A 20,001-nucleotide genomic window follows, 5' to 3' on the forward strand; every position below is an offset into this window, starting at 1 on the left:
GACCAACAAGATGTAAAAGCTGCTGAATTTGCTCCCGTGGCAGGCGCGATTTTTGTAGAATTGTATCTATTGACATGGTAGCTATTCTGACACTATTATGAAATAGTGCACATACACTAACTGGCTTCACGGACGCAGCCGTCTTTGATTTAAGACTATTCACTGTCTCGCTCCCATCACATTCATTCCCTTTAAATAGACTCCTAATTATGTGCTGCCTAATTGTTTGCCAGCCGATGTGCCTTTGTATATTATAATGGAAAAACGAACAACCATCAGTATAATGACAGTTTTATTCTTTGCATAAAAACACTTAAATTAATTGAACACTAATTGAACACTGGGTGTATTACAACTTTAGAATTGTAATATTTATTTGGTTACAGAATTACAATCGTATCGACTGAAGAAGGTTTTTGCACAGTGGTGGCCACTAGCGGAGTGAGCTGTGAACAGCGATAAGGTATAGCTAAGAGTGGGCCAGACTAACCTCACGAACGAATGACTTACAGAAGGTATACTTAAATAAGAACGTTTCGGGAAACACGTATTAACGATAAGGTACAACTTAAGGTATAACTTACGAATGACGTAGCGTTAAGAAGGTTTTGGGAAACGCAGCCCAGCACATTCATGAATCCTCTCATTGCAACAGACAAAGTGTAGAAACAATGAACATAAGGGATTCATTGTGCAGTGTAGACAGTTGCTGATTATAAAGGAACTTTGTGAGATTGCAATGAACTAAGGTGAGTGACAGCTTTTAAGGGATTATAATGGAGCGCTCTTTCGTCTAGAGCGTCTTAATTGTAATTAAGTCTATTCATTTCATGAAGGTTTATCAATGGGTTTAAACTAACACACACACACACAAACCCAGCACACACACACACACACACACACACGTTTATTTGGCTAAGATCTTCATGGGGAGATTACATAGACTTCTATTGGTTTTAGAAATATTCAAAAATTCAGAAAACATTAAGAGTATAACTTACGAATGACGTAGCGTTAAGAAGGTTTCGGGAAACGCAGCCGGGAAACGCAGCCCAGCACATTCATGAATCCTCTCATTACAACAGACAAAGTGTAGAAACAATGAACATTAGGGATTCATTGTGCAGTGTAGACAGTTGCTGATTATAAAGGAACTTTGTGAGATTGCAATGAACTAAGGTGAGTGACAGCTTTTAAGGGATTATAATGGAGCGCTCTTTCGTCTAGAGCGTCTTAATTGTAATTAAGTCTATTCATTTCATGAAGGTTTATCAATGGGTTTAAACTAACACACACACACACAAACCCAGCACACACACACACACACACACACACGTTTATTTGGCTAAGATCTTCATGGGGAGATTACATAGACTTCTATTGGTTTTAGAAATATTCAAAAATTCAGAAAACATTAAGAGAAAACTTCTGCATTTCTACATTATTTTATATTATAATATAAATATTTTATACAGTTTTTACCAAGGAAAATGTCCCCAAAATAATGTTTGGGAGATTTTGTCAGGTGAATTCACTTCCGTTTACAAATATTGCCCAAAATATGATTGCAGGTACACACACACAAATTGCATACTTGAAACATTAAAATACATACCAAAGACATCACAAACGCCTTCTTCTGTAATGTTTTCTTTCTGCCAATCACACTGTACTTCACAACAGTGGGGTTCTAGATTACGCATGCATTCAATGCGGTAAAGCTGTAAATCTGCAAATCATTTTTGAGTGTAAAGTAGGCTTGAAAAATATTTAAGTAATAATAAATCACAAAGTAGTCATTTTTAAATGTTAAATTTCTTACCAGCAGTAACAACATGATTCAACAATGTTTGTGTTATAACGATGAAACTGCTTAATATCTGTGGACATAAAATACACCCGAGTTATTCCTACAATTAGATGCCTTCAGTCTTGGAAACATTTAAAAGGAATGACACAGGCTCAGTATATGAGCGGGTTCTCTGGTGTCTAATGGCTTCTCCAGCTTTAGTAGCGCCCTGACTCACACACAATACACACAAATTAATTTTATAATGTAAAATGCGATTTTTAGTCCCATAGCAGCAGGTAAAATGATAAACTCTTTCAATCAGCCCATTAGAATTTGTAATGAATTGTAATGGCCTGAACTAGAGTAGGCTGTACAAATGATCATTTCTCCTAAGTTCAGTCCCCAGGTAAACTCTGCCTCTCGTTTAAAGTCTTTGATTCATTTAAACTTAGGCTACACTATATTGTCTGAATAAGCATCTCAGTTATAACTTTGAACTTACTGCGGGTTTCATGACGGACGGTTTTACAAGCCTCTGGAAGAGTAAACATGTGAATTAGTGATTTTAAAAAAATGCAATAAATCTTGTCTGATATTAGCTCATTGCAATGTGTACAGCTTGTTTCATCTGCTTTCCTTACAAGTTAAATCTTAACGTTTGATCGTGGATTAAAGCTTACGATTCACCTGGAATATGCCCCTTCTAGCTCCTTTTGCTTTCACTTATCCTAAGCTCGGACACCCCTCAAAACAGCAGCTTTTGTCCCTTTTTTTCTTGACAAGAAATTCATTTATTAAGGCGCAGAAAGAAACACGTGCCAAATGAGCTTCAGTAGAACAACGGTGAGCTGCGGTAGGGATGAGGAGTCGAGTCTGACAATTTAGTGCAGTATATCAGCAAAGAGTGAACGAAATGAAAGTGAAGATGCGTTTGCAGTGCAGTGCGTGAGCGGTGCAGTAGCAGCAGCACGGGCTTGTGTAGGCTACTGCAAACACAGACGAGTACCGTTCATTCGGTCACGCTGTTCAGGTGTTCTGTGATGCAGCCGTGTGCCCCTCGGTCACGTGCATATAACATGCTGTACATATAGTTTACATGATAAAAAGTTCGCTTAAAGTGAATAAATGCCTCTAGTTTTAATCATTTAAACAGGCCTTTGAAGTTTGGGCAATAGCTCCTGGCGGTGGTGTGTTTTCGTGAAGTTGATTCTGTAGCAAATGAGAATCGCTAAAATGATTGAATATATTTTGAGACAAAGGTCCTCTTAATGATTGTCAGTTTGGTTTAAGATAATTAAAGCAACAGTTTTTCAATAACTAGAAGAATATGTAAAAGTATGTTGGGCATATTAAGCATCTGCATCTACTTGACCATTCAACATAAATCAAAAATACCTCCCCCAGGTATTTTGAGCAGTAGGATTATATAAAATATATAACAGAGAATTATTAAATACATAAGTATATAAATGACAAAATAAGTAAATGTTCATTGATCAATACTTCTAATACTCAAGTACGTTAAAAAATCAAATACGTTTTACTTGAGTAAAACTGAAAAGGAGTGCTTAATACCGTTACTGGAGTAATATTTAATCTGTACTTTTACTCAAGTTCTTGATTCGTGTACTTCGTCCACCACTGCCTTTAGTGCATATATGCATAAATCGACACCGTGCTTACTTTTAAAACCAAACTGATTATCAGTATTATATTATGTGTTCTAACCAAAAGATTTGTTCTAATACTTTTGAAACCATCCAGCCCTGAATTTATGTTGTTTAACCCTTTTTTTTGTCAATGTTATTGGTTTCAAGGTAGTCACATACTAACTATTCATGTTAAATGAGTAGGCTATAATACTGCAATGCAAACTATACCAAGTGGGTAAAATGTAACCCCGAAATAAATCAATATAAAAATAAGAATCAACTAAACAATTACACTTGCTACAGTTATGTGCAAAGCACATACTTTGTGCTCAAGGTTATCTTAAAAAGCAAAATAATATTCCTAATTTTGGTAGTAAAAATCCATTTCCAAAAGTACAAATAACATTTGAAAAGTTTAAAAAGTTTGTGAATATTAGGCTATAATTATTATTAAATACAAAATATAAGTACAAGTTTTATGTTCTCATATTTATTTTCTTTTTGTAATGTATTTTTGTAAAAGTCATAATTTTGTTATAATACTGTTTTGATCTGTTTGTTTTTGCCATGATTACTACTTATTTTTTAAAAAGTGATTTTCGGTGAGTTATATTAAAACAGTAAACATCATAATTATTTTTTATACGAATAAGCCTGTATGCAACCCACAACAATTAAAAACCAAAAACATGCAAAAAATATTGTTTCCATTTTTTAATTCATAGATAATAGCAAGTATGATTGCTTTGATATTTTGACCTGTTTCCATTTCTGTTTACCAAATCAAATGTGACAGTGGTTAGTGTGGTCTCGTGTCAGTTTCAGCTTATAGGTCGAGCACAGGAAATGAGAGCATTCGTGCACGGACTGCCAGAAAGAAAATCATGAACAAACAAAGGAAAGTCAGTGACTACACCCTGCTTTGTCTTTTGGGTGAGTTGTTATGGAAGTAAATGACGTTTAAGCAGTTTCTGCTTGGTGCTGGTATTAATTGCATTATTGTGTGTAGCTCTCATCTTTCCTGGCTCTAGTAGAGTTTGGGTACTTCAGAACGCCTACCAAGATCTCTATCAAGTGGGGGATGCAGCGGTTATACAATGCAAAGTAGATTCTGATCAGGAGAAAGTTGGGAAGTGCACATTCAAGTGGACTATTCCAAATCCAAAAGAAGATGGCACAAATGATATACTGTATGCTGAGAAATATGATCAGCGTATCAGACTACAATCATTTAATGACACATTCACAACACTGACTCTGAGAAACCTGTCCATGAATGACAATGACAATATAAAATGTATTGCATTTTGCTATGTGGGCAAAATTTTTAGTCGCATAGATGGTGATGGAATTTCTCTTCAAATTTCAGACAAAAAACTTGGATGGGGTAAGTTCTCACTTTGACCTATTTTAGTGTTTTACATTATTTTCATTATTATTTGAATGGATACAGTTATTATATACACAACATTTACAATATGAATATCCTATCAGTATAACATTTTTGTTGTTGTACTACAGATACAACAGAAAAAACCCAGACAGTGAGCACTGAAATGATAACAGGTATACTCACTCCTTCTCCAACCAGTTTTTTGAGGACACTGCTATCGGGGTGCATTTTCATCTGATTTTAGAAAAATGCCACAGATTCTTGGAGTAAATGGTGTTTCTTTAATGATTTCAGCTGGATTTGACGAATCGCAATCATCTCTGTCGTGGATCAACTTTCTGCTCATCAGCATAAATATTGTGGTGTTTCTTGTGATCACTTTCATCTGTATTTCTCTAGTAAAATTCAAAACGAAATGGAAGAACTAATTTTGCAAGCCTCTCTAATGCTTAGCATTACATAAGTGTACTTAGTTTCTACTGATAAATGCATCATTAATGTTGTCTTGTGGCTTTGAACACACACACACACACACACACACACACACACACACACAATATATATGCATGCATATGCAGAGCATTTAACCACTTCCTGTTTCAAATAAAGGCCTGTGACAGTGAGATGAAAAAGGAGTGTATTTTATTGTGAGCCATTCTGTAATATTCTGTAAAACAGACTGATTTATTTAATGTTCATTGTTTGCAGCATATACAAATGTGGATAAATCCACTTTTTGACTAGACTTGTCTAAGAAGCAAACATTTGTAAATCTTAAGAAAAAACTCCAGCATACTTTGAGTAAACACCTGTGTTTAGCACTTGTGTCAAGGAATATTTTAAAAGCAACTCGATCAGATTTGCCCCCTTTGTAAAGATTTATGTCCAAAACATATCCAAATACAAATACAGTAGATCTGAATAAAACATGACAACATGGTTCAGAGTAACTGATGTTTAACTCTTGTTTAGTGTGTGATATGGAGTTCATGGGTTTAAGTCGAATTGCTCGATTTAATTTCAATACCATTTTAAATTAAATTGTTTAAATTTGAAGAAAGCTCTACTCGATGTTGTTGAAAATGGTAAAAGGCCCACTCGTAATTATTTGTCTGACAGTGTTGAAAATTCCCCTGCATGAATTATTCTGTTTTCAGACCTTTGAGAAATATTTACAAATGTTTAAGATGACTTCATTTTCTGCAGTTGTTGTAAAAAAATAAATAAATTCACCAGTTATCACAGTATATATAATCTCTTCTTGTAGCATTTTCAATACTCAAATCCATTAACATTACTAACTGTTTCTGCTCATTGTTGCTAACATGACCAAAACATCCAAGCATACTGCAGAAAGTTTGCATACTTGCTGACAATACTGTCACGACCGGCTCAAAGCCGTAACAAATGAAAGGAGGACATGCGGCTGGTAAGGTTGCAACAAATTATTTACTAACAAAAGAAAGGAAAAAGAACTGCCATTTCTGTTTGACACAGATGTTAGAGTCAGACAGAACAAGTCTCACAACTCATAACAAAATCCAAATAAACATTCCAAACCAAACACCAAGCAATCGGGAGCAGACCAGGCCCTCCTCACACCAACAAAGCCACGACTCTTACAGCAGGAAGAGCAGGTGGACATCGTTCTCCTGATGAGTCTCCTACACACACCCACTGACCGGCCGTAGCATACAAACACACATTTACTACATATAACTACTACTTTTGCTTTTTTCTTGCCCCCCCCTGACTCAAGAGTCAAATGTCACCCACGATTACTACTATGACTCTTTTTATAATTATGGTCTATCCACACACATGCTTAAACAGGAAAACAAAACTACTTTCCATTTTTGTTAGCTTGATCCATGAAAAGTTAATGCATAACTTACAATTACTTTAAATCTTTTTTTGTTGTTGTTAGACAAAGGGGCTTTTCCCTCACATCTGGTTACTATAATAAAACAGATAGATATATCTATAGACAGGCCTGGTCTTAAACTGAAATAATCAGTATAATTTTAATAATATCAACAACAGACAGTGCTGATGTAACATTTAAAAAGTGTTTCCTGTCAATATGTGTACTTTCCCCAACCTCAGGCTGCTCAGCCTCATTCTTGCTATATAGTGTTAAAGGTTCTGATCAAAAGATGAGTTCACCTTAGAAAGAGGGTATTTTAGAATTTACCCAAGCATGTTGTCATTGGCGTATTATTATTTGTGTTACAGAGATGTATGGGCGAATACTAAGATTAATTAGTTTGTTGTCTTGACTACATTATTTTCTGCAGTGGAAAATGCAGAACATTGAAAAATAAAATATGCTTGAGCAACATGATATAGTGAATCGGTTTTATAATTACCAGTGGCTTAAACAAACCAGTTGAGCATACTTTCACTAAATTCCTGCTATATCACGGCATCCTGCCAGCAACAGCCCCTGCTAGCTATTTGGTTTTTGAGTCTCTCAACCACAGTATGCAAAGAACTCATGAATGACACCATTATTAACTGTTTTATAGATACGCACATGGACAGAGAACTGTTCGATTACTTTAGCTTCATCAGTGAAAACTATGCACTCTGTGTATGAGAGTCCTTTATAGCTTAACAAAGCTTGTACTCCTGTTTCTCTGCTTTGGTCAAAAGAGAATATTTACCAACCCACTCAAATAGAAAAACCATTACTCAGCAAAGTGAAAGTATACCACATGAACAACTTTATCAATGTTCACATTGTACCGAATCCAACATGCACAATGAAAAGTCGTTTAAATGTTTGAAGTCAGATTGAAGTTTTGTTATGCCACTTAGCAAGTAGAAACATGTTTTGCAACCCTACAAACAAGCCCAACCTTTTGCTTTGTGGTGAACATAAGGTTATAGTGTTGGATTACATTAAAATGACTGGCTGACTTAAGTTTACTCGTGCTGCATTATTCTCTCCTTAGATGTTCAACTAACGAGTTAGCTTACATACCTTTTTTTTTAAGTGGCAACATCTGGCTTTGTTAATAGTGAATACAGCAAATCTCCTTTTATGAATACTATCAGTTTCAAAGTGTTAATGACGATAAAAAACTATCTTGGGAGATGTTCTTACTCTGTATTTCTGTCCGTGTGCAGCATCATGAACCGCACAGCCGCAGATCACTGCTACCGCTGGTTTTGTTTCTCGTGTTTTGTCTACCAATTTATGCAGCAATGATTTATTTTTCAAAAATAATTTAATTATAGTTGTTATAAAGTCAAGTCCAAGTTATTTTTTATTTAGTGAAGCAAGTCGCAAGTCCTTAAATTTGCGATTTGAGTCTGATAAAATGGAGCATAACACAGATAAATATTCTTCAATCAATTGGTCTTTCCAAAACGTTTAGTCAGTTATGTTAGTCATTTTTTCAGAATATGTAATAATGGGTCTACAAATTCTATAAAAGTTTTTGTCACACTTTATTTTAAGGTCCAATTCTCACTATTAACAAACCATTAACTAAGACTTTTGCCTCAATAAACTCCTAATTTGCTGCTTATTAATATTCAGCAAGGCAGCTGTTAAGTTCAGGTATGGGGCAGGATTAGGGATGTTGAATATGGTCATGTAGAATATGTGCTTTATAAGCACTAATAAACAGCCAATATGTTAATAATAGGCATGCTAATAAGCAACTAGTTAATAGTGAGAATAGATCCCTACACTAAAGTGTTACCAAAGTTTGGAACAGAATATTTAATTTTCTCTAATTTGAAATATTATATCAGGTCACAGATCTACACTGAAGCCTTTGGCAGATTTGTTGACTTCTGAAGAATCTGAGGATCCTCAGATGCAGCCTGTGTGTGTTTTACTTTCTTTCTTTTATGTTCATTTATTCTTTATTCAATTATAATCGTTTATCATTTCATCATTTTTCTGAAGAGAGTCCTTTCAGCTGCCAACAGTGTGGGAAAAGTTTCAGTCAAAAAAGAAGACTTAAAATCCACTTGAAACCCCAGAGTGGAGAGAAACCATGCATATGCCCTCAGTGTGGACAGAGATGTACACCTGAAAATAAACACTTCGTTTTTGTTTATGGAAACCCAAGGTTTATGGGATGTTGTTTTGAATCAGTTAGGTATAACACCACTTGTTGGATCTGTGTTCCATAAACTCTTCTCCTTTTCTTCATCACTCCGTCTCCTGCTTCTGCTCTTCACTGGCTTTTCTTGGCTGATAGAAGACTGTTAACAGGTTTTGGGTATTAGACTACTTCGCTGACTAGTTGCTCTGTTATCAGACAAAACAGATATTATCTGACGGGATCTGGCGGAGGCATGATCTAACAGGCCTACACTTGTTCTTGTACTTGTACTGAAAATGAGTATTTAGTGTAAGTATTTTAAGTATACTTTGCTAGTAGTTGTGTTTACTCTTTTAATTAATTATTTTTTTTAATAGTTTTACATATTTTCTTAGAAATCTACATTGTTTGAAAACAATGATTTATAAAGAAAACATTTTCATAATTCTGAGTTTTGAAGAATTTTTGAATTAGAATTTTTTTTGTAGTGCACTGGTAATGTACAAATTAATTTACTTAAAGCTGCAGTCCGTAACTGTTTTTATTTTGTTAAAAATGATCCAAAATCTATATTTGAGCAAGTACATAACCAGCCAGTGTTCAAAACGTTGTCCTTAGTTTAGCCCGATTCACAACGGTTAGCTTATAATAATGTTTTCTAGTTTGAGTGGTACGGGTAGGTTTTTGCAGGAAATTCGAGCATGCCGCTGCATCATTACGTCTAACAGTACAGTTCGTCTAACTGCTGAGGTGTCAGACAATGGGATCTGTTTTATCTTTCCTCAAGCTCATCTTTCTGTTGACCATCAAGCAAGGTCTCAGCAGCTTCATTCATACATCCTTTTACCATCTCTGCGTCTGTAAATGGCTCCCAGATATTCTCAGTGAGCACTCCATTGCAGGTTCTTGGGCCGACTTCTCATATTGGGCTTTGAGCTGATTTATTTTTCTTGTTCTCAGCTCTGTTTTGAGGATACGTTTGACTCGAAATGACTGTGTTTTGTGTCATAGTGGCGCTTCACGTTGGCACTCTTGACGAGCGTTACGGACTCGGAGCATATAAGGCACATTGGTTTTGTCGCGGCGAATATGAATGCATTCTTTTCTGTCCATTCATCTTTGAAAAGGTGATTTTCACTATCAACTTTCCTTTTCTTTGAACAAGCCATGCTCAAATTCGGAAAGTCTGTGTGTGATATTAACTCACGTTCTGTTGTGTGTTTGTCTGTCTGCTGCTAATATATATAACTCCGACTGGATTCGTCTGAAAGAAGAAAGTCATACACACCTAGGATGCTTTGAGGGTGAGTAAATCATGGGCTAAACTTCATTTTTGGGTGAACTAACCCTTTACCTGGAAGATACGGATCCGACAGTAATACCACAACATGTAAGTAAGTGTTGGGTCAGAATCACTATAAAGTGCCTTTGGTGTCCTCATCAGAATCACTCAGTCATTATGAACATAATAAAATATAATGAAATTCTGAAATTATATGATAAATGACCAAACATTTGCACACATAAAACTACAAGTACAGTCTCTTGAAATTTATTTTTCTCATTTTATACCATTTTCTTTGATTGGATGTGTGTGATTTTGGCATGTAACACAATATTGAAATCATTTTTAAATATTCTTATTGCCCTCAGCCAGTTGTTAATAGAACAAGGCAGACTGCTCATTTATATTCTATTTTCATAATAATATTAAGCATTTTGCACGTGTCCCTGAAACTGCTGTCCACCCTGTCATGATGTTGTTTAATAAGCCCTCTGATCTACTCAGAGAAATCTCCAGCCCATTTGGCCTTTCTTCAGTGGAGGTTAAAACATCTGCTGCAAGCACACACAGTATCTACACTTATATTTCCTCATTTTCATCATATTGTGTTTGTGGTTGCATGTTGCCAAGCTTATCATGTCCACCCTGTCATAGTAAAATATTAATTTACATAAAAGTTTTTCAGAAATGCAAAATATCTATTTTAAGCAGTACATATTCAGCTTCAACAATGAACCACTTTGATGACTGAAGGTATACCATGTGTTTATTAAATGCTGACTTTAACCAAAAATGTCCACCCTGTCACCAAGCCTTCCATGACAGGGTGGACATGGTACATGACGGGGGAAATTCTGATTATGTTTTAACAAAGGCTATTGATTTAACATGTTAAATTGGTGTGATTAATCAGCTCTGTTTTGAGGATACGTTTGACTCGAAATGACTGTGTTTTGTGTCATAGTGGCGCTTCACGTTGGCACTCTTGACGAGCGTTACGGACTCGGAGCATATAAGGCACATTGGTTTTGTCGCGGCGAATATGAATGCATTCTTTTCTGTCCATTCATCTTTGAAAAGGTGATTTTCACTATCAACTTTCCTTTTCTTTGAACAAGCCATGCTCAAATTCGGAAAGTCTGTGTGTGATATTAACTCACGTTCTGTTGTGTGTTTGTCTGTCTGCTGCTAATATATATAACTCCGACTGGATTCGTCTGAAAGAAGAAAGTCATACACACCTAGGATGCTTTGAGGGTGAGTAAATCATGGGCTAAACTTCATTTTTGGGTGAACTAACCCTTTACCTGGAAGATACGGATCCGACAGTAATACCACAACATGTAAGTAAGTGTTGGGTCAGAATCACTATAAAGTGCCTTTGGTGTCCTCATCAGAATCACTCAGTCATTATGAACATAATAAAATATAATGAAATTCTGAAATTATATGATAAATGACCAAACATTTGCACACATAAAACTACAAGTACAGTCTCTTGAAATTTATTTTTCTCATTTTATACCATTTTCTTTGATTGGATGTGTGTGATTTTGGCATGTAACACAATATTGAAATCATTTTTAAATATTCTTATTGCCCTCAGCCAGTTGTTAATAGAACAAGGCAGACTGCTCATTTATATTCTATTTTCATAATAATATTAAGCATTTTGCACGTGTCCCTGAAACTGCTGTCCACCCTGTCATGATGTTGTTTAATAAGCCCTCTGATCTACTCAGAGAAATCTCCAGCCCATTTGGCCTTTCTTCAGTGGAGGTTAAAACATCTGCTGCAAGCACACACAGTATCTACACTTATATTTCCTCATTTTCATCATATTGTGTTTGTGGTTGCATGTTGCCAAGCTTATCATGTCCACCCTGTCATAGTAAAATATTAATTTACATAAAAGTTTTTCAGAAATGCAAAATATCTATTTTAAGCAGTACATATTCAGCTTCAACAATGAACCACTTTGATGACTGAAGGTATACCATGTGTTTATTAAATGCTGACTTTAACCAAAAATGTCCACCCTGTCACCAAGCCTTCCATGACAGGGTGGACATGGTACATGACGGGGGAAATTCTGATTATGTTTTAACAAAGGCTATTGATTTAACATGTTAAATTGGTGTGATTAACCCTCATCCGTCCCTCCCGAACCCATAACAAAAGTGTCCCTCGCGGGTCAAAATGACCCGAAGGCCAAAAAATGACACTAATTTTATTTTTGGTCCAGAAAGCTTATATTGGTCCATTTATATATTTTATTATTATTATATTTTTTTTCTTCAATTTTTTTATGTAGGCTTTTTTATTATTTTTTGGTGATTTTTATTTTATTCACATTAAATTCTGGATATTTTTTAATGAAAATTAGCATATTTTTATACATTTTTTTCTTTAAAAAAAACAAAGACAGACACAATTTCTGCATATTTATCCTTTAAACATGATGATCCATCAGGACCTTAAGGTCACTGAGTGTCTCTGATGCCATCTGGTGGGGAAAAATTACATAAAATTGCATTTTATGATTACAGCCACTAGAGGGGCCTATAGAACCCTATGGAGATTCTTAAATGAGCCAAACAAGTGAAATGTTTAAAACTACACCAACTTGAGGCTTCATTAACCTTTCAGATATATCTCAAGGCTTTCAGATATATTTTCAAAACATCAAAAAAAATATATTTTGTAAAAAAAATTAAAGATGAAATACATAAAAGTACAGATACGTATAATACAATATTACTGCAGTAAAAGTAAGAAGTACTCCTTTTCAATCTTACTTGAATGAAAGTTCAAAAGTACTTGATTGTTTATGTACTTAAGTAAAAAGTACTGCTTGATGAATGTTTGTTTTGTAATTTCATATAGGCTACTTATATAAGGTCATTTAATATTATGTATTTTATATAATCCTGCTGCTCAAAATACCTGGGCTTTTCTCAAAATAAACAACCACTCTATGGAGTCAAGATATATTTGTGTTGTTGCTATGGGCTGCGTTGACAACAGTGATGTACCTGAGAGAAAACAGATTTACCAGAAGTGATCTACTTTTCAGCAGTAAGAAAAAGTGTTTCACAGTTATATATCATATGAGAATAAGGCCTGTTGTTAGGGATTACCATTTTATTTAAAGAACATATCATAATATATTTTTTCAAACCTAGTCTGTGGGGTAAAACAGCCCTGACCACAATTAATGATAATTAATTACTGTGCTATGTTACTATGTTCTGAACATTACATCCTTTGTTTTTCCATCAAATGTAATCTGTCTAGGTGGTTGAATAATGCTAATTATCTAGGCAGTTAGCATAAGCTAACTTTTTTTTTTGTATAACATATCTTTATTGAGTTTTTACAAAGTTTTTCAAAAAACACAACACAATTCCCCAAAACTTACCCCAGACAGGTTTAAAACACTCTTTCTCTCTCACACACACACACACACACACACACACACACACACACACACACACACACACACTCACTCTCTTCTCACATTCCATAACTTCACACATCTAAAGCTTCTTTAATATCTTATTACATATGCAAGCTTTTCAAGAGCCAAACATGTTATTAAGTTTTTCAGCCATAGTCCAATGGAAGGGCAACTGATATTTTTCCAGCATGATTAGCTACAATAATTACTCCTAAAACTCGGCATCAGTCGCGCGTGCACTCGGGGGATTCTTGTCAGATTTGTGAATACAGTTCACTGGAGACTTGGATCTTTTGAATCAAGTGCTGTGTGTGTGGTTTGTGTAATTGAGTGTGAATGCAGCGGCTGATGTCTGTGATAATGAGTCTGTAGATCTGCTGATGAGTCTCAGCGCTTCTAGAACTGCTCGCATCCTTTCAGTGCTTTGCTTTGTCTTCACTTGTGATTTATAAATGTTGTAACGTATATATCTTGTGCTCCCTCTAGAGTTAGTGTTTCTGGTAAACTGGTTCAACACATTCACTCTGATTAAGTGTAGACGAGGACTAACAACTGAAAATGGAGTCATATTTTTGCCTTTACAGGGCTGTACATTAACTTTTGTTTCACATAGCACTGGTGCTACAGAGGTTGAAAGTTTTGTAGCACAGGCCAAAAAGTTGTAGCACAAGTATAAAACATCTGTTATCATGTCTGAAACAAGCACAAGTAATGGAGTTCATCACTTAAACAGGCACTGATGTTCCATAAAGAGCACAAACAATACAAACCATCACAAAAATAGTTTTTAGACAAAGTTTTCTTAATTTGCTAAAAATGGAAGAGTGCAGAAACATAACACCTCTTACACCTGAACAAAATATAAAAGAAAAAAAAAAAGATAAAAATCTTTGTCATTATTTGATCTTTGTTATTAGAAAATAAGAACAAAGGTATACATTACAAATACACATAACATACAAATAAAACAAACGGTGCTTTAGTTTTCAGGTACAGTATTTAGCAGTAACATTCAAGAAATTGAATGAACACATATTAAAATAAAACACTATATACACTAGCCTATATATCATCAATTATACTGACTGATGAGAAGTTCATCAAAATAGTTGTTTTAAACCTGAATTACTTTATTTCGTCTGTTGAACATAAAAGTTATTTTTGAAGAATGTGGGTAACCAAACAGTTGCTGGTATTTTATTCCTACTGTAAACGTCAGTGTGGACCAGCTACTGTTTGGTGACTCACATTCTTCAAAATATCTTCTTTTGTGTTCAGCACAAAGAAAGAAATTAATACAGGTTTGGGACAAAATGTGAGTGAGTAAATAATGACAAATTTAATTTTTTGGGTGAACTATCCCTTTAATGACAGTCGGCAGCATGTTTAGTAGCTACTGTCCCTTTAAGAGCTGCACGCGTTTCTCTCTTAACTGTTTACTTTCCTTTTAGACATAACCAACTGTGTTTATATGTAAACCTTGTGTGTTTTTGACAGTATTAGACGCGAAAGACAACTTAGCCCAATAATCAGGCACTTTTTGACAGGCTCTCAGTGGGAGCGCACGTCTTGAGTACGCGCTCAGAAAAAGCGCATGCAGAACAGCACGTGAATTAAATGTTTAACCGGTATTGCTTTAAAGCTGATGAAATAATGCAGTTTTGTGATTGCACATAAGTGCAGTGTCCCGTGAGAGTAAGTCTACCGCTGAGCTAACACTGATGCAGTGAATGCATGTGGCGTTGTACATTATATTGAGACAGAGGGAGGCGCCAGAACTGCAGCTGATAGAATGCGCTGTAGCACGATACAACCATATTTCTTCAAAAGCAGATCGTGGAGACATTTTAATCTTCCATGATCAAAAATCGTCATGGTTTGTGCTGGTCCTTTGCTGGTTAAAGCTGGTCATTGGCTGGTTTGTGCTGGTTAAAGCTGGTCCTTTGCTGGTTTAAGCTGGTCCTTTGCTGGCAAAGGACCAGCACAAACCAGCAAAGGACCAGCTTAAACCAGCACAAACCAGCAAAGGACCAGCACAAACCAGCAAAGAACCAGTTTAAACCAGCAAAGGACCAGCTTTAACCAGCAAAGGACCAGCTTAAATCAGCATCCCAGCGTCAAAACATACCTAACCAGCATATGCTGGTTTTTTCAACAGGGTAACTACCAAGTATAATCAATCTCACACACAAACAAGCACAAGAACTCACTTCACACTATTAAGCAGCTGTTATGAACATGCAAAACTGTATCGCACGCGTGCTACTGTGGTACATTTATTCATCGCACAGACCAGTTTTTTCATAGCACGTGCCACATATATGTCGCACTGTACAGCCCTGCTTTAATCAGTGAATAATATTCCTTTTATTATACACAAAACTGCTCATATAAAAGAGCTGACATCACCTAGATCAATTACAGACTCTCCCAGCGGTCCTGGAGAGCCGCAGCCCTGCAGAGTTCAGCTCCAGCCCTAATGAAAACTCACCTGCCGGTAGCTCCCAGGTAACTCTTCAGACCTGGATTAGCTGGTTCAGGTGTGTTTGATCAGGGTTAAACCAAAGCTCTGCAGGACCGGAGTTCACCACCGCTGCACTATACCATCCTTACAGCAGATGAATGTGATATTTTTCACAATGCATCTGTTATTCCATAGAGGACTATTGTGAGGAGTAAAATTATGTTTGTAAATCTTAATCTTATTATGTAACACACACACACACATATGTAACACACACACACACATCTGAAACACACACACACTCACACATCTGTAATCACAACTCACTCACACACTCACTCACACATCTGTAATCACAACTCACTCACACACTCACTCACACATCTGTAATCACAACTCACTCACACACTCACTCACACATCTGTAACACACACACACACTCACTCACTCACTCACTCACACACACACACATCTGTGATCACAATTCACACACTCACTCACACATCTGTAATCACAACTCACACACACTCACACACACACTCTCACACACACACATCTGTAATCACAACTCACACACACACACACACATCTGTAATCACAACTCACTCACACACTCACTCACACATCTATAATCACAACACACACGCTCACTCGCACACACTCACACACACACACTGTGTAAGCTGTCAAACATTATCTACAGATCAATACAGAGCAAACAATACATATCTAAATATTATATCTGTGTTCTTTTATTAAGTAGATGTGCTAGTTTTGAGTGTTTAGACTTCATCCAGAGATCTGTCTGTTAATTATTCTGATCTCAAACACACAGAGAAACTCCTGCTGAAGCTGAGATCCTCGAGACACTGTTATAGAGATGGAGCTTATTAAAGAGGAGAGTGAAGACGTGAGGATTGGAGAAGCTTTCAAACATGAAGATCCTGAGGAACAAACAGGTTGGTTTTCATTCTCAAAGCCTTTCTTCAGTCATGTTTCTCTGGCGCGATTATTCTGTAAATTATCCCCAGAACAAAATATTTGTGCCGTCCACAAATAAAATACATTTTAGTTTATCTAATACTCTGCATGTCATTGATATCGATTATAAACAGTATTGGTCCTAAGACCGATCCTTGTGGTACACTACAAGTTATGTTCATGTATGTAAATCTATGTTCACCAATTTCTACAAACTGTTGCCTGTATATCTGAATATATGGCTATGATAGGCTTCATTTGAGCCAAACATTCTCCAACAGATTGCATTTTTGCTTCAGTATCTATTTTGCTCAGGGGTGAAGAAAAATCTGGTGATATTTTTCAACCAAATTCTCTCGAGATTGAGGAGTATCTCGTCTTCCACTGTGATTTAAGAATACTTTTCCAAACGTCTTCTAGGATTTCAAAGTTTCCCTCCATTTCCCATTTATTTCTTATAAACTGGGTATTTTCTAATTTACTGTCTTGCAGACTTTTATGCAATTTTGCAATTATTTTAGTCATTTCACCCACTTTATATACTGAAATAAACAGGGTAAGAGTACTATTATTTTCCTTTTCCATTACAGTTTTCTTGCCCTTAGCTCTATTTTGTCTGCCTTTTGTCATGTAAATTGAAGAAGTTAATATATATGTTGACTCCATTCTTAAATCCTGGGACCCGCGGTATATATTTGATCTCCCAGTTCTGCCTGCTCCCGCTTGATTTGTGTAGGGACCAGTGCTCTACTGTAGGTTTTTCTAAAGGGTTTGATAGCTGCCAGCTTGAAAGTATTTGGGAAGTGTCCTAAAGAAAGCCAAGAATGAACAATATTGACAAGAGGTTCTGAGATCACAGGTTACACGGTTTCAGTTGTTTGCTGGGTCTAGCATCTAACATGCGTGTTGTTGGATTTGATGGTTTACTTTCTAAATGTTTCCACGTCTTTGTACCACAAAACTGGTGTTGACTTGTTTTTGTTTCCGTTCACCCTAGAGCTGATGCCACTGAAAGAGGAGTATCAAGATCTGAATAAAATGGAAGAGAAAAATCAGTATGAGAAAAGTCATGACTTAATGACTGGGGAAAAATCTTTTAGTTTCTCACAGACTCATAAAACAGAAACTAGGAACCTTGAAGTCCACACTGAAGAGGGTCATTTTAGCTGCCAGCAGTGTGGAAAGAGTTTCAGTCGAAAACAAAGCCTTAAAATCCACTTAAAAATCCACAGTGGAGAGAAGCCGTTCATATGCCCTCAGTGTGGAAAGAGTTTTACACTGAAAAAAACTCTTAGTGCCCACATGAGCATTCACACTGGAGAGAAACCTTACTCCTGCGAACTTTGTGGGAATGCTTTCTCACGAAAAGAGAGTCTTAATATTCACATGAGAATCCACACTGGAGAGAAGCCTTACCCCTGCCAGCAGTGCGGGAAGAGCTTCTCAGTAAAGGGAAATCTTAAAATTCACACGAGAATCCACACCGGGGAGAGGCCATTTATATGCTCTCAGTGTGGAAAGAGCTTCTCGCTAAACAGACATCTTGAAGTTCACATGCAAGATCACACCGGCAAGAGGTTGTTCATCTGCTCTCAGTGTGCAAAGAGTTTTAAGCAGAAAAAAGAACTCGATGCCCACATAAAAATTCACACTGGAGAGAAGCCTTACTCCTGCAAACTGTGTGGGAAGAGCTACAAGATCAAAGCAATCCTTAAGATTCACATGAGAGTTCACACTGGTGAGAAGCCGTTTGTTTGTGATCACTGTGGAAAGAGTTTCAGATATAAAGAGAGCCTGAATCATCACATGAGGATTCACTCAGGAGAGGACTGTTTTATTTGTCATCTGTGTGGAACGAGTTTCCCAGACAGGAATCACCTTGAGAATCACGTAAAAATTCACGCCGGAGTGAAGCTTTTCATGTGCCATCACTGTGGAAAGAGTTTCAAACAAAGAGTGAACTTTGAGAATCACATGAGAGTTCACACTGGAGAGAAGCCTTTCTCCTGCACTCAGTGTGGAAGGAGCTTCACAGTTAAAGGACACTTTGAGTATCACATGAGACTTCACACTGGAGAGAAGCCTTACACCTGCCCTGATTGCGGAAAGAGCTTCACAAATAAAGGAAACCTTAAGACTCACATCAGAGTTCACACTGGAGAGAAGCCTTACAAGTGTCTTCAGTGTGAAAACAGTTTCACATATCACACAGAACTGAAACGGCACTTGCAAACTCACTCTGGAGAGAAATTGCTGTTTTCCTCAGTGTGACGAGAGGTTTAGGAAAAGGACCAATTTCTTTTTTTTTCAATTTCAACAGTCATTGTTGCATTCACTCTGGAGAAAGACCATTACGTTGTGATCAGTGTAATAACATCAAACTTAGACTTACAAATGGAAAGTCATGTAAATGTGAAACCGCGTTTGTGTTCTTTAAAAAGAGTCCCCTTACAAAAAGAAGTTTATTCAAGTGTGCTGTTGGTATACTCTGTTAAAGGGGTCATATGATGCGATTTCAAGTTTTCCTTTCTCTTTGGAGTGTTACAACCTGTTCGTGAATAGATAAGATCCCTGAAGTTGCAAAGACTAAAGTCTCAAATCCAAAGAGATATTCTTTATAAAAGTTAAGACTCGTCCACGCCCTCCTAAAACGCCTCGTTTAACACTAGAACTACCAAGGCAGTCATTAGGGCCTTTCGCACCGCGGGAACCTTTTCATAGTACCAGAACTAATTGTGGAACTACCCACTTTTGGGCGTGTTCGCACCGCCGGAACTGGGAGCGATTTTAGTACCGGACTGCCTTTTTCGAGAACCAAATTAGCTGCTACTCCGGAGCAGGGTCTAACCAGCACAACTGGTACTAATCGTGACGTAACTAGACATTGATTGGCCAAACGCGTATGAAAAC

General features: G+C 36.5%; 2 protein-coding genes and 1 long non-coding RNA gene across 3 annotated transcripts; 2 read left to right on the top strand and 1 right to left on the bottom strand.

Moving 5' to 3' along the window:
• Window positions 1–1,635: 1,635 nt before the first annotated feature.
• LOC107575412 (uncharacterized) lies at window positions 1,636–2,507 on the bottom strand. Its single transcript, XR_001607863.1, has 4 exons — window positions 2,434–2,507; window positions 2,295–2,327; window positions 1,823–1,880; window positions 1,636–1,729 (listed from the first exon to the last, which is right to left on the bottom strand). It is a non-coding gene; the product is annotated as an uncharacterized lncRNA (long non-coding RNA).
• A 1,812-nt stretch (window positions 2,508–4,319) lies between these two features.
• LOC107575411 (uncharacterized) lies at window positions 4,320–5,457 on the top strand. Its single transcript, XM_016261791.1, has 4 exons — window positions 4,320–4,377; window positions 4,454–4,831; window positions 4,966–5,010; window positions 5,132–5,457. The coding sequence occupies exons 1-4, from the start codon at window positions 4,329–4,331 to the stop codon at window positions 5,263–5,265; spliced, it is 606 nt and encodes a 201-aa protein (XP_016117277.1). The 5' UTR covers window positions 4,320–4,328; the 3' UTR covers window positions 5,266–5,457.
• Window positions 5,458–16,910: 11,453 nt separating this feature from the next.
• LOC107575410 (gastrula zinc finger protein XlCGF26.1-like) lies at window positions 16,911–19,583 on the top strand. Its single transcript, XM_016261789.1, has 2 exons — window positions 16,911–17,069; window positions 18,089–19,583. Exons 1-2 carry the CDS (start codon window positions 16,991–16,993, stop codon window positions 19,360–19,362), a joined length of 1,353 nt encoding a protein of 450 aa, XP_016117275.1. The 5' UTR covers window positions 16,911–16,990; the 3' UTR covers window positions 19,363–19,583.
• The last annotated feature ends 418 nt before the right edge of the window (window positions 19,584–20,001 follow it).

This window comes from Sinocyclocheilus grahami, unplaced genomic scaffold (genome assembly GCF_001515645.1).
Source record: "Sinocyclocheilus grahami isolate Dianchi unplaced genomic scaffold, SAMN03320097.WGS_v1.1 scaffold2620.1, whole genome shotgun sequence".
In the NCBI taxonomy this organism is placed as follows: domain Eukaryota; kingdom Metazoa; phylum Chordata; class Actinopteri; order Cypriniformes; family Cyprinidae; genus Sinocyclocheilus; species Sinocyclocheilus grahami.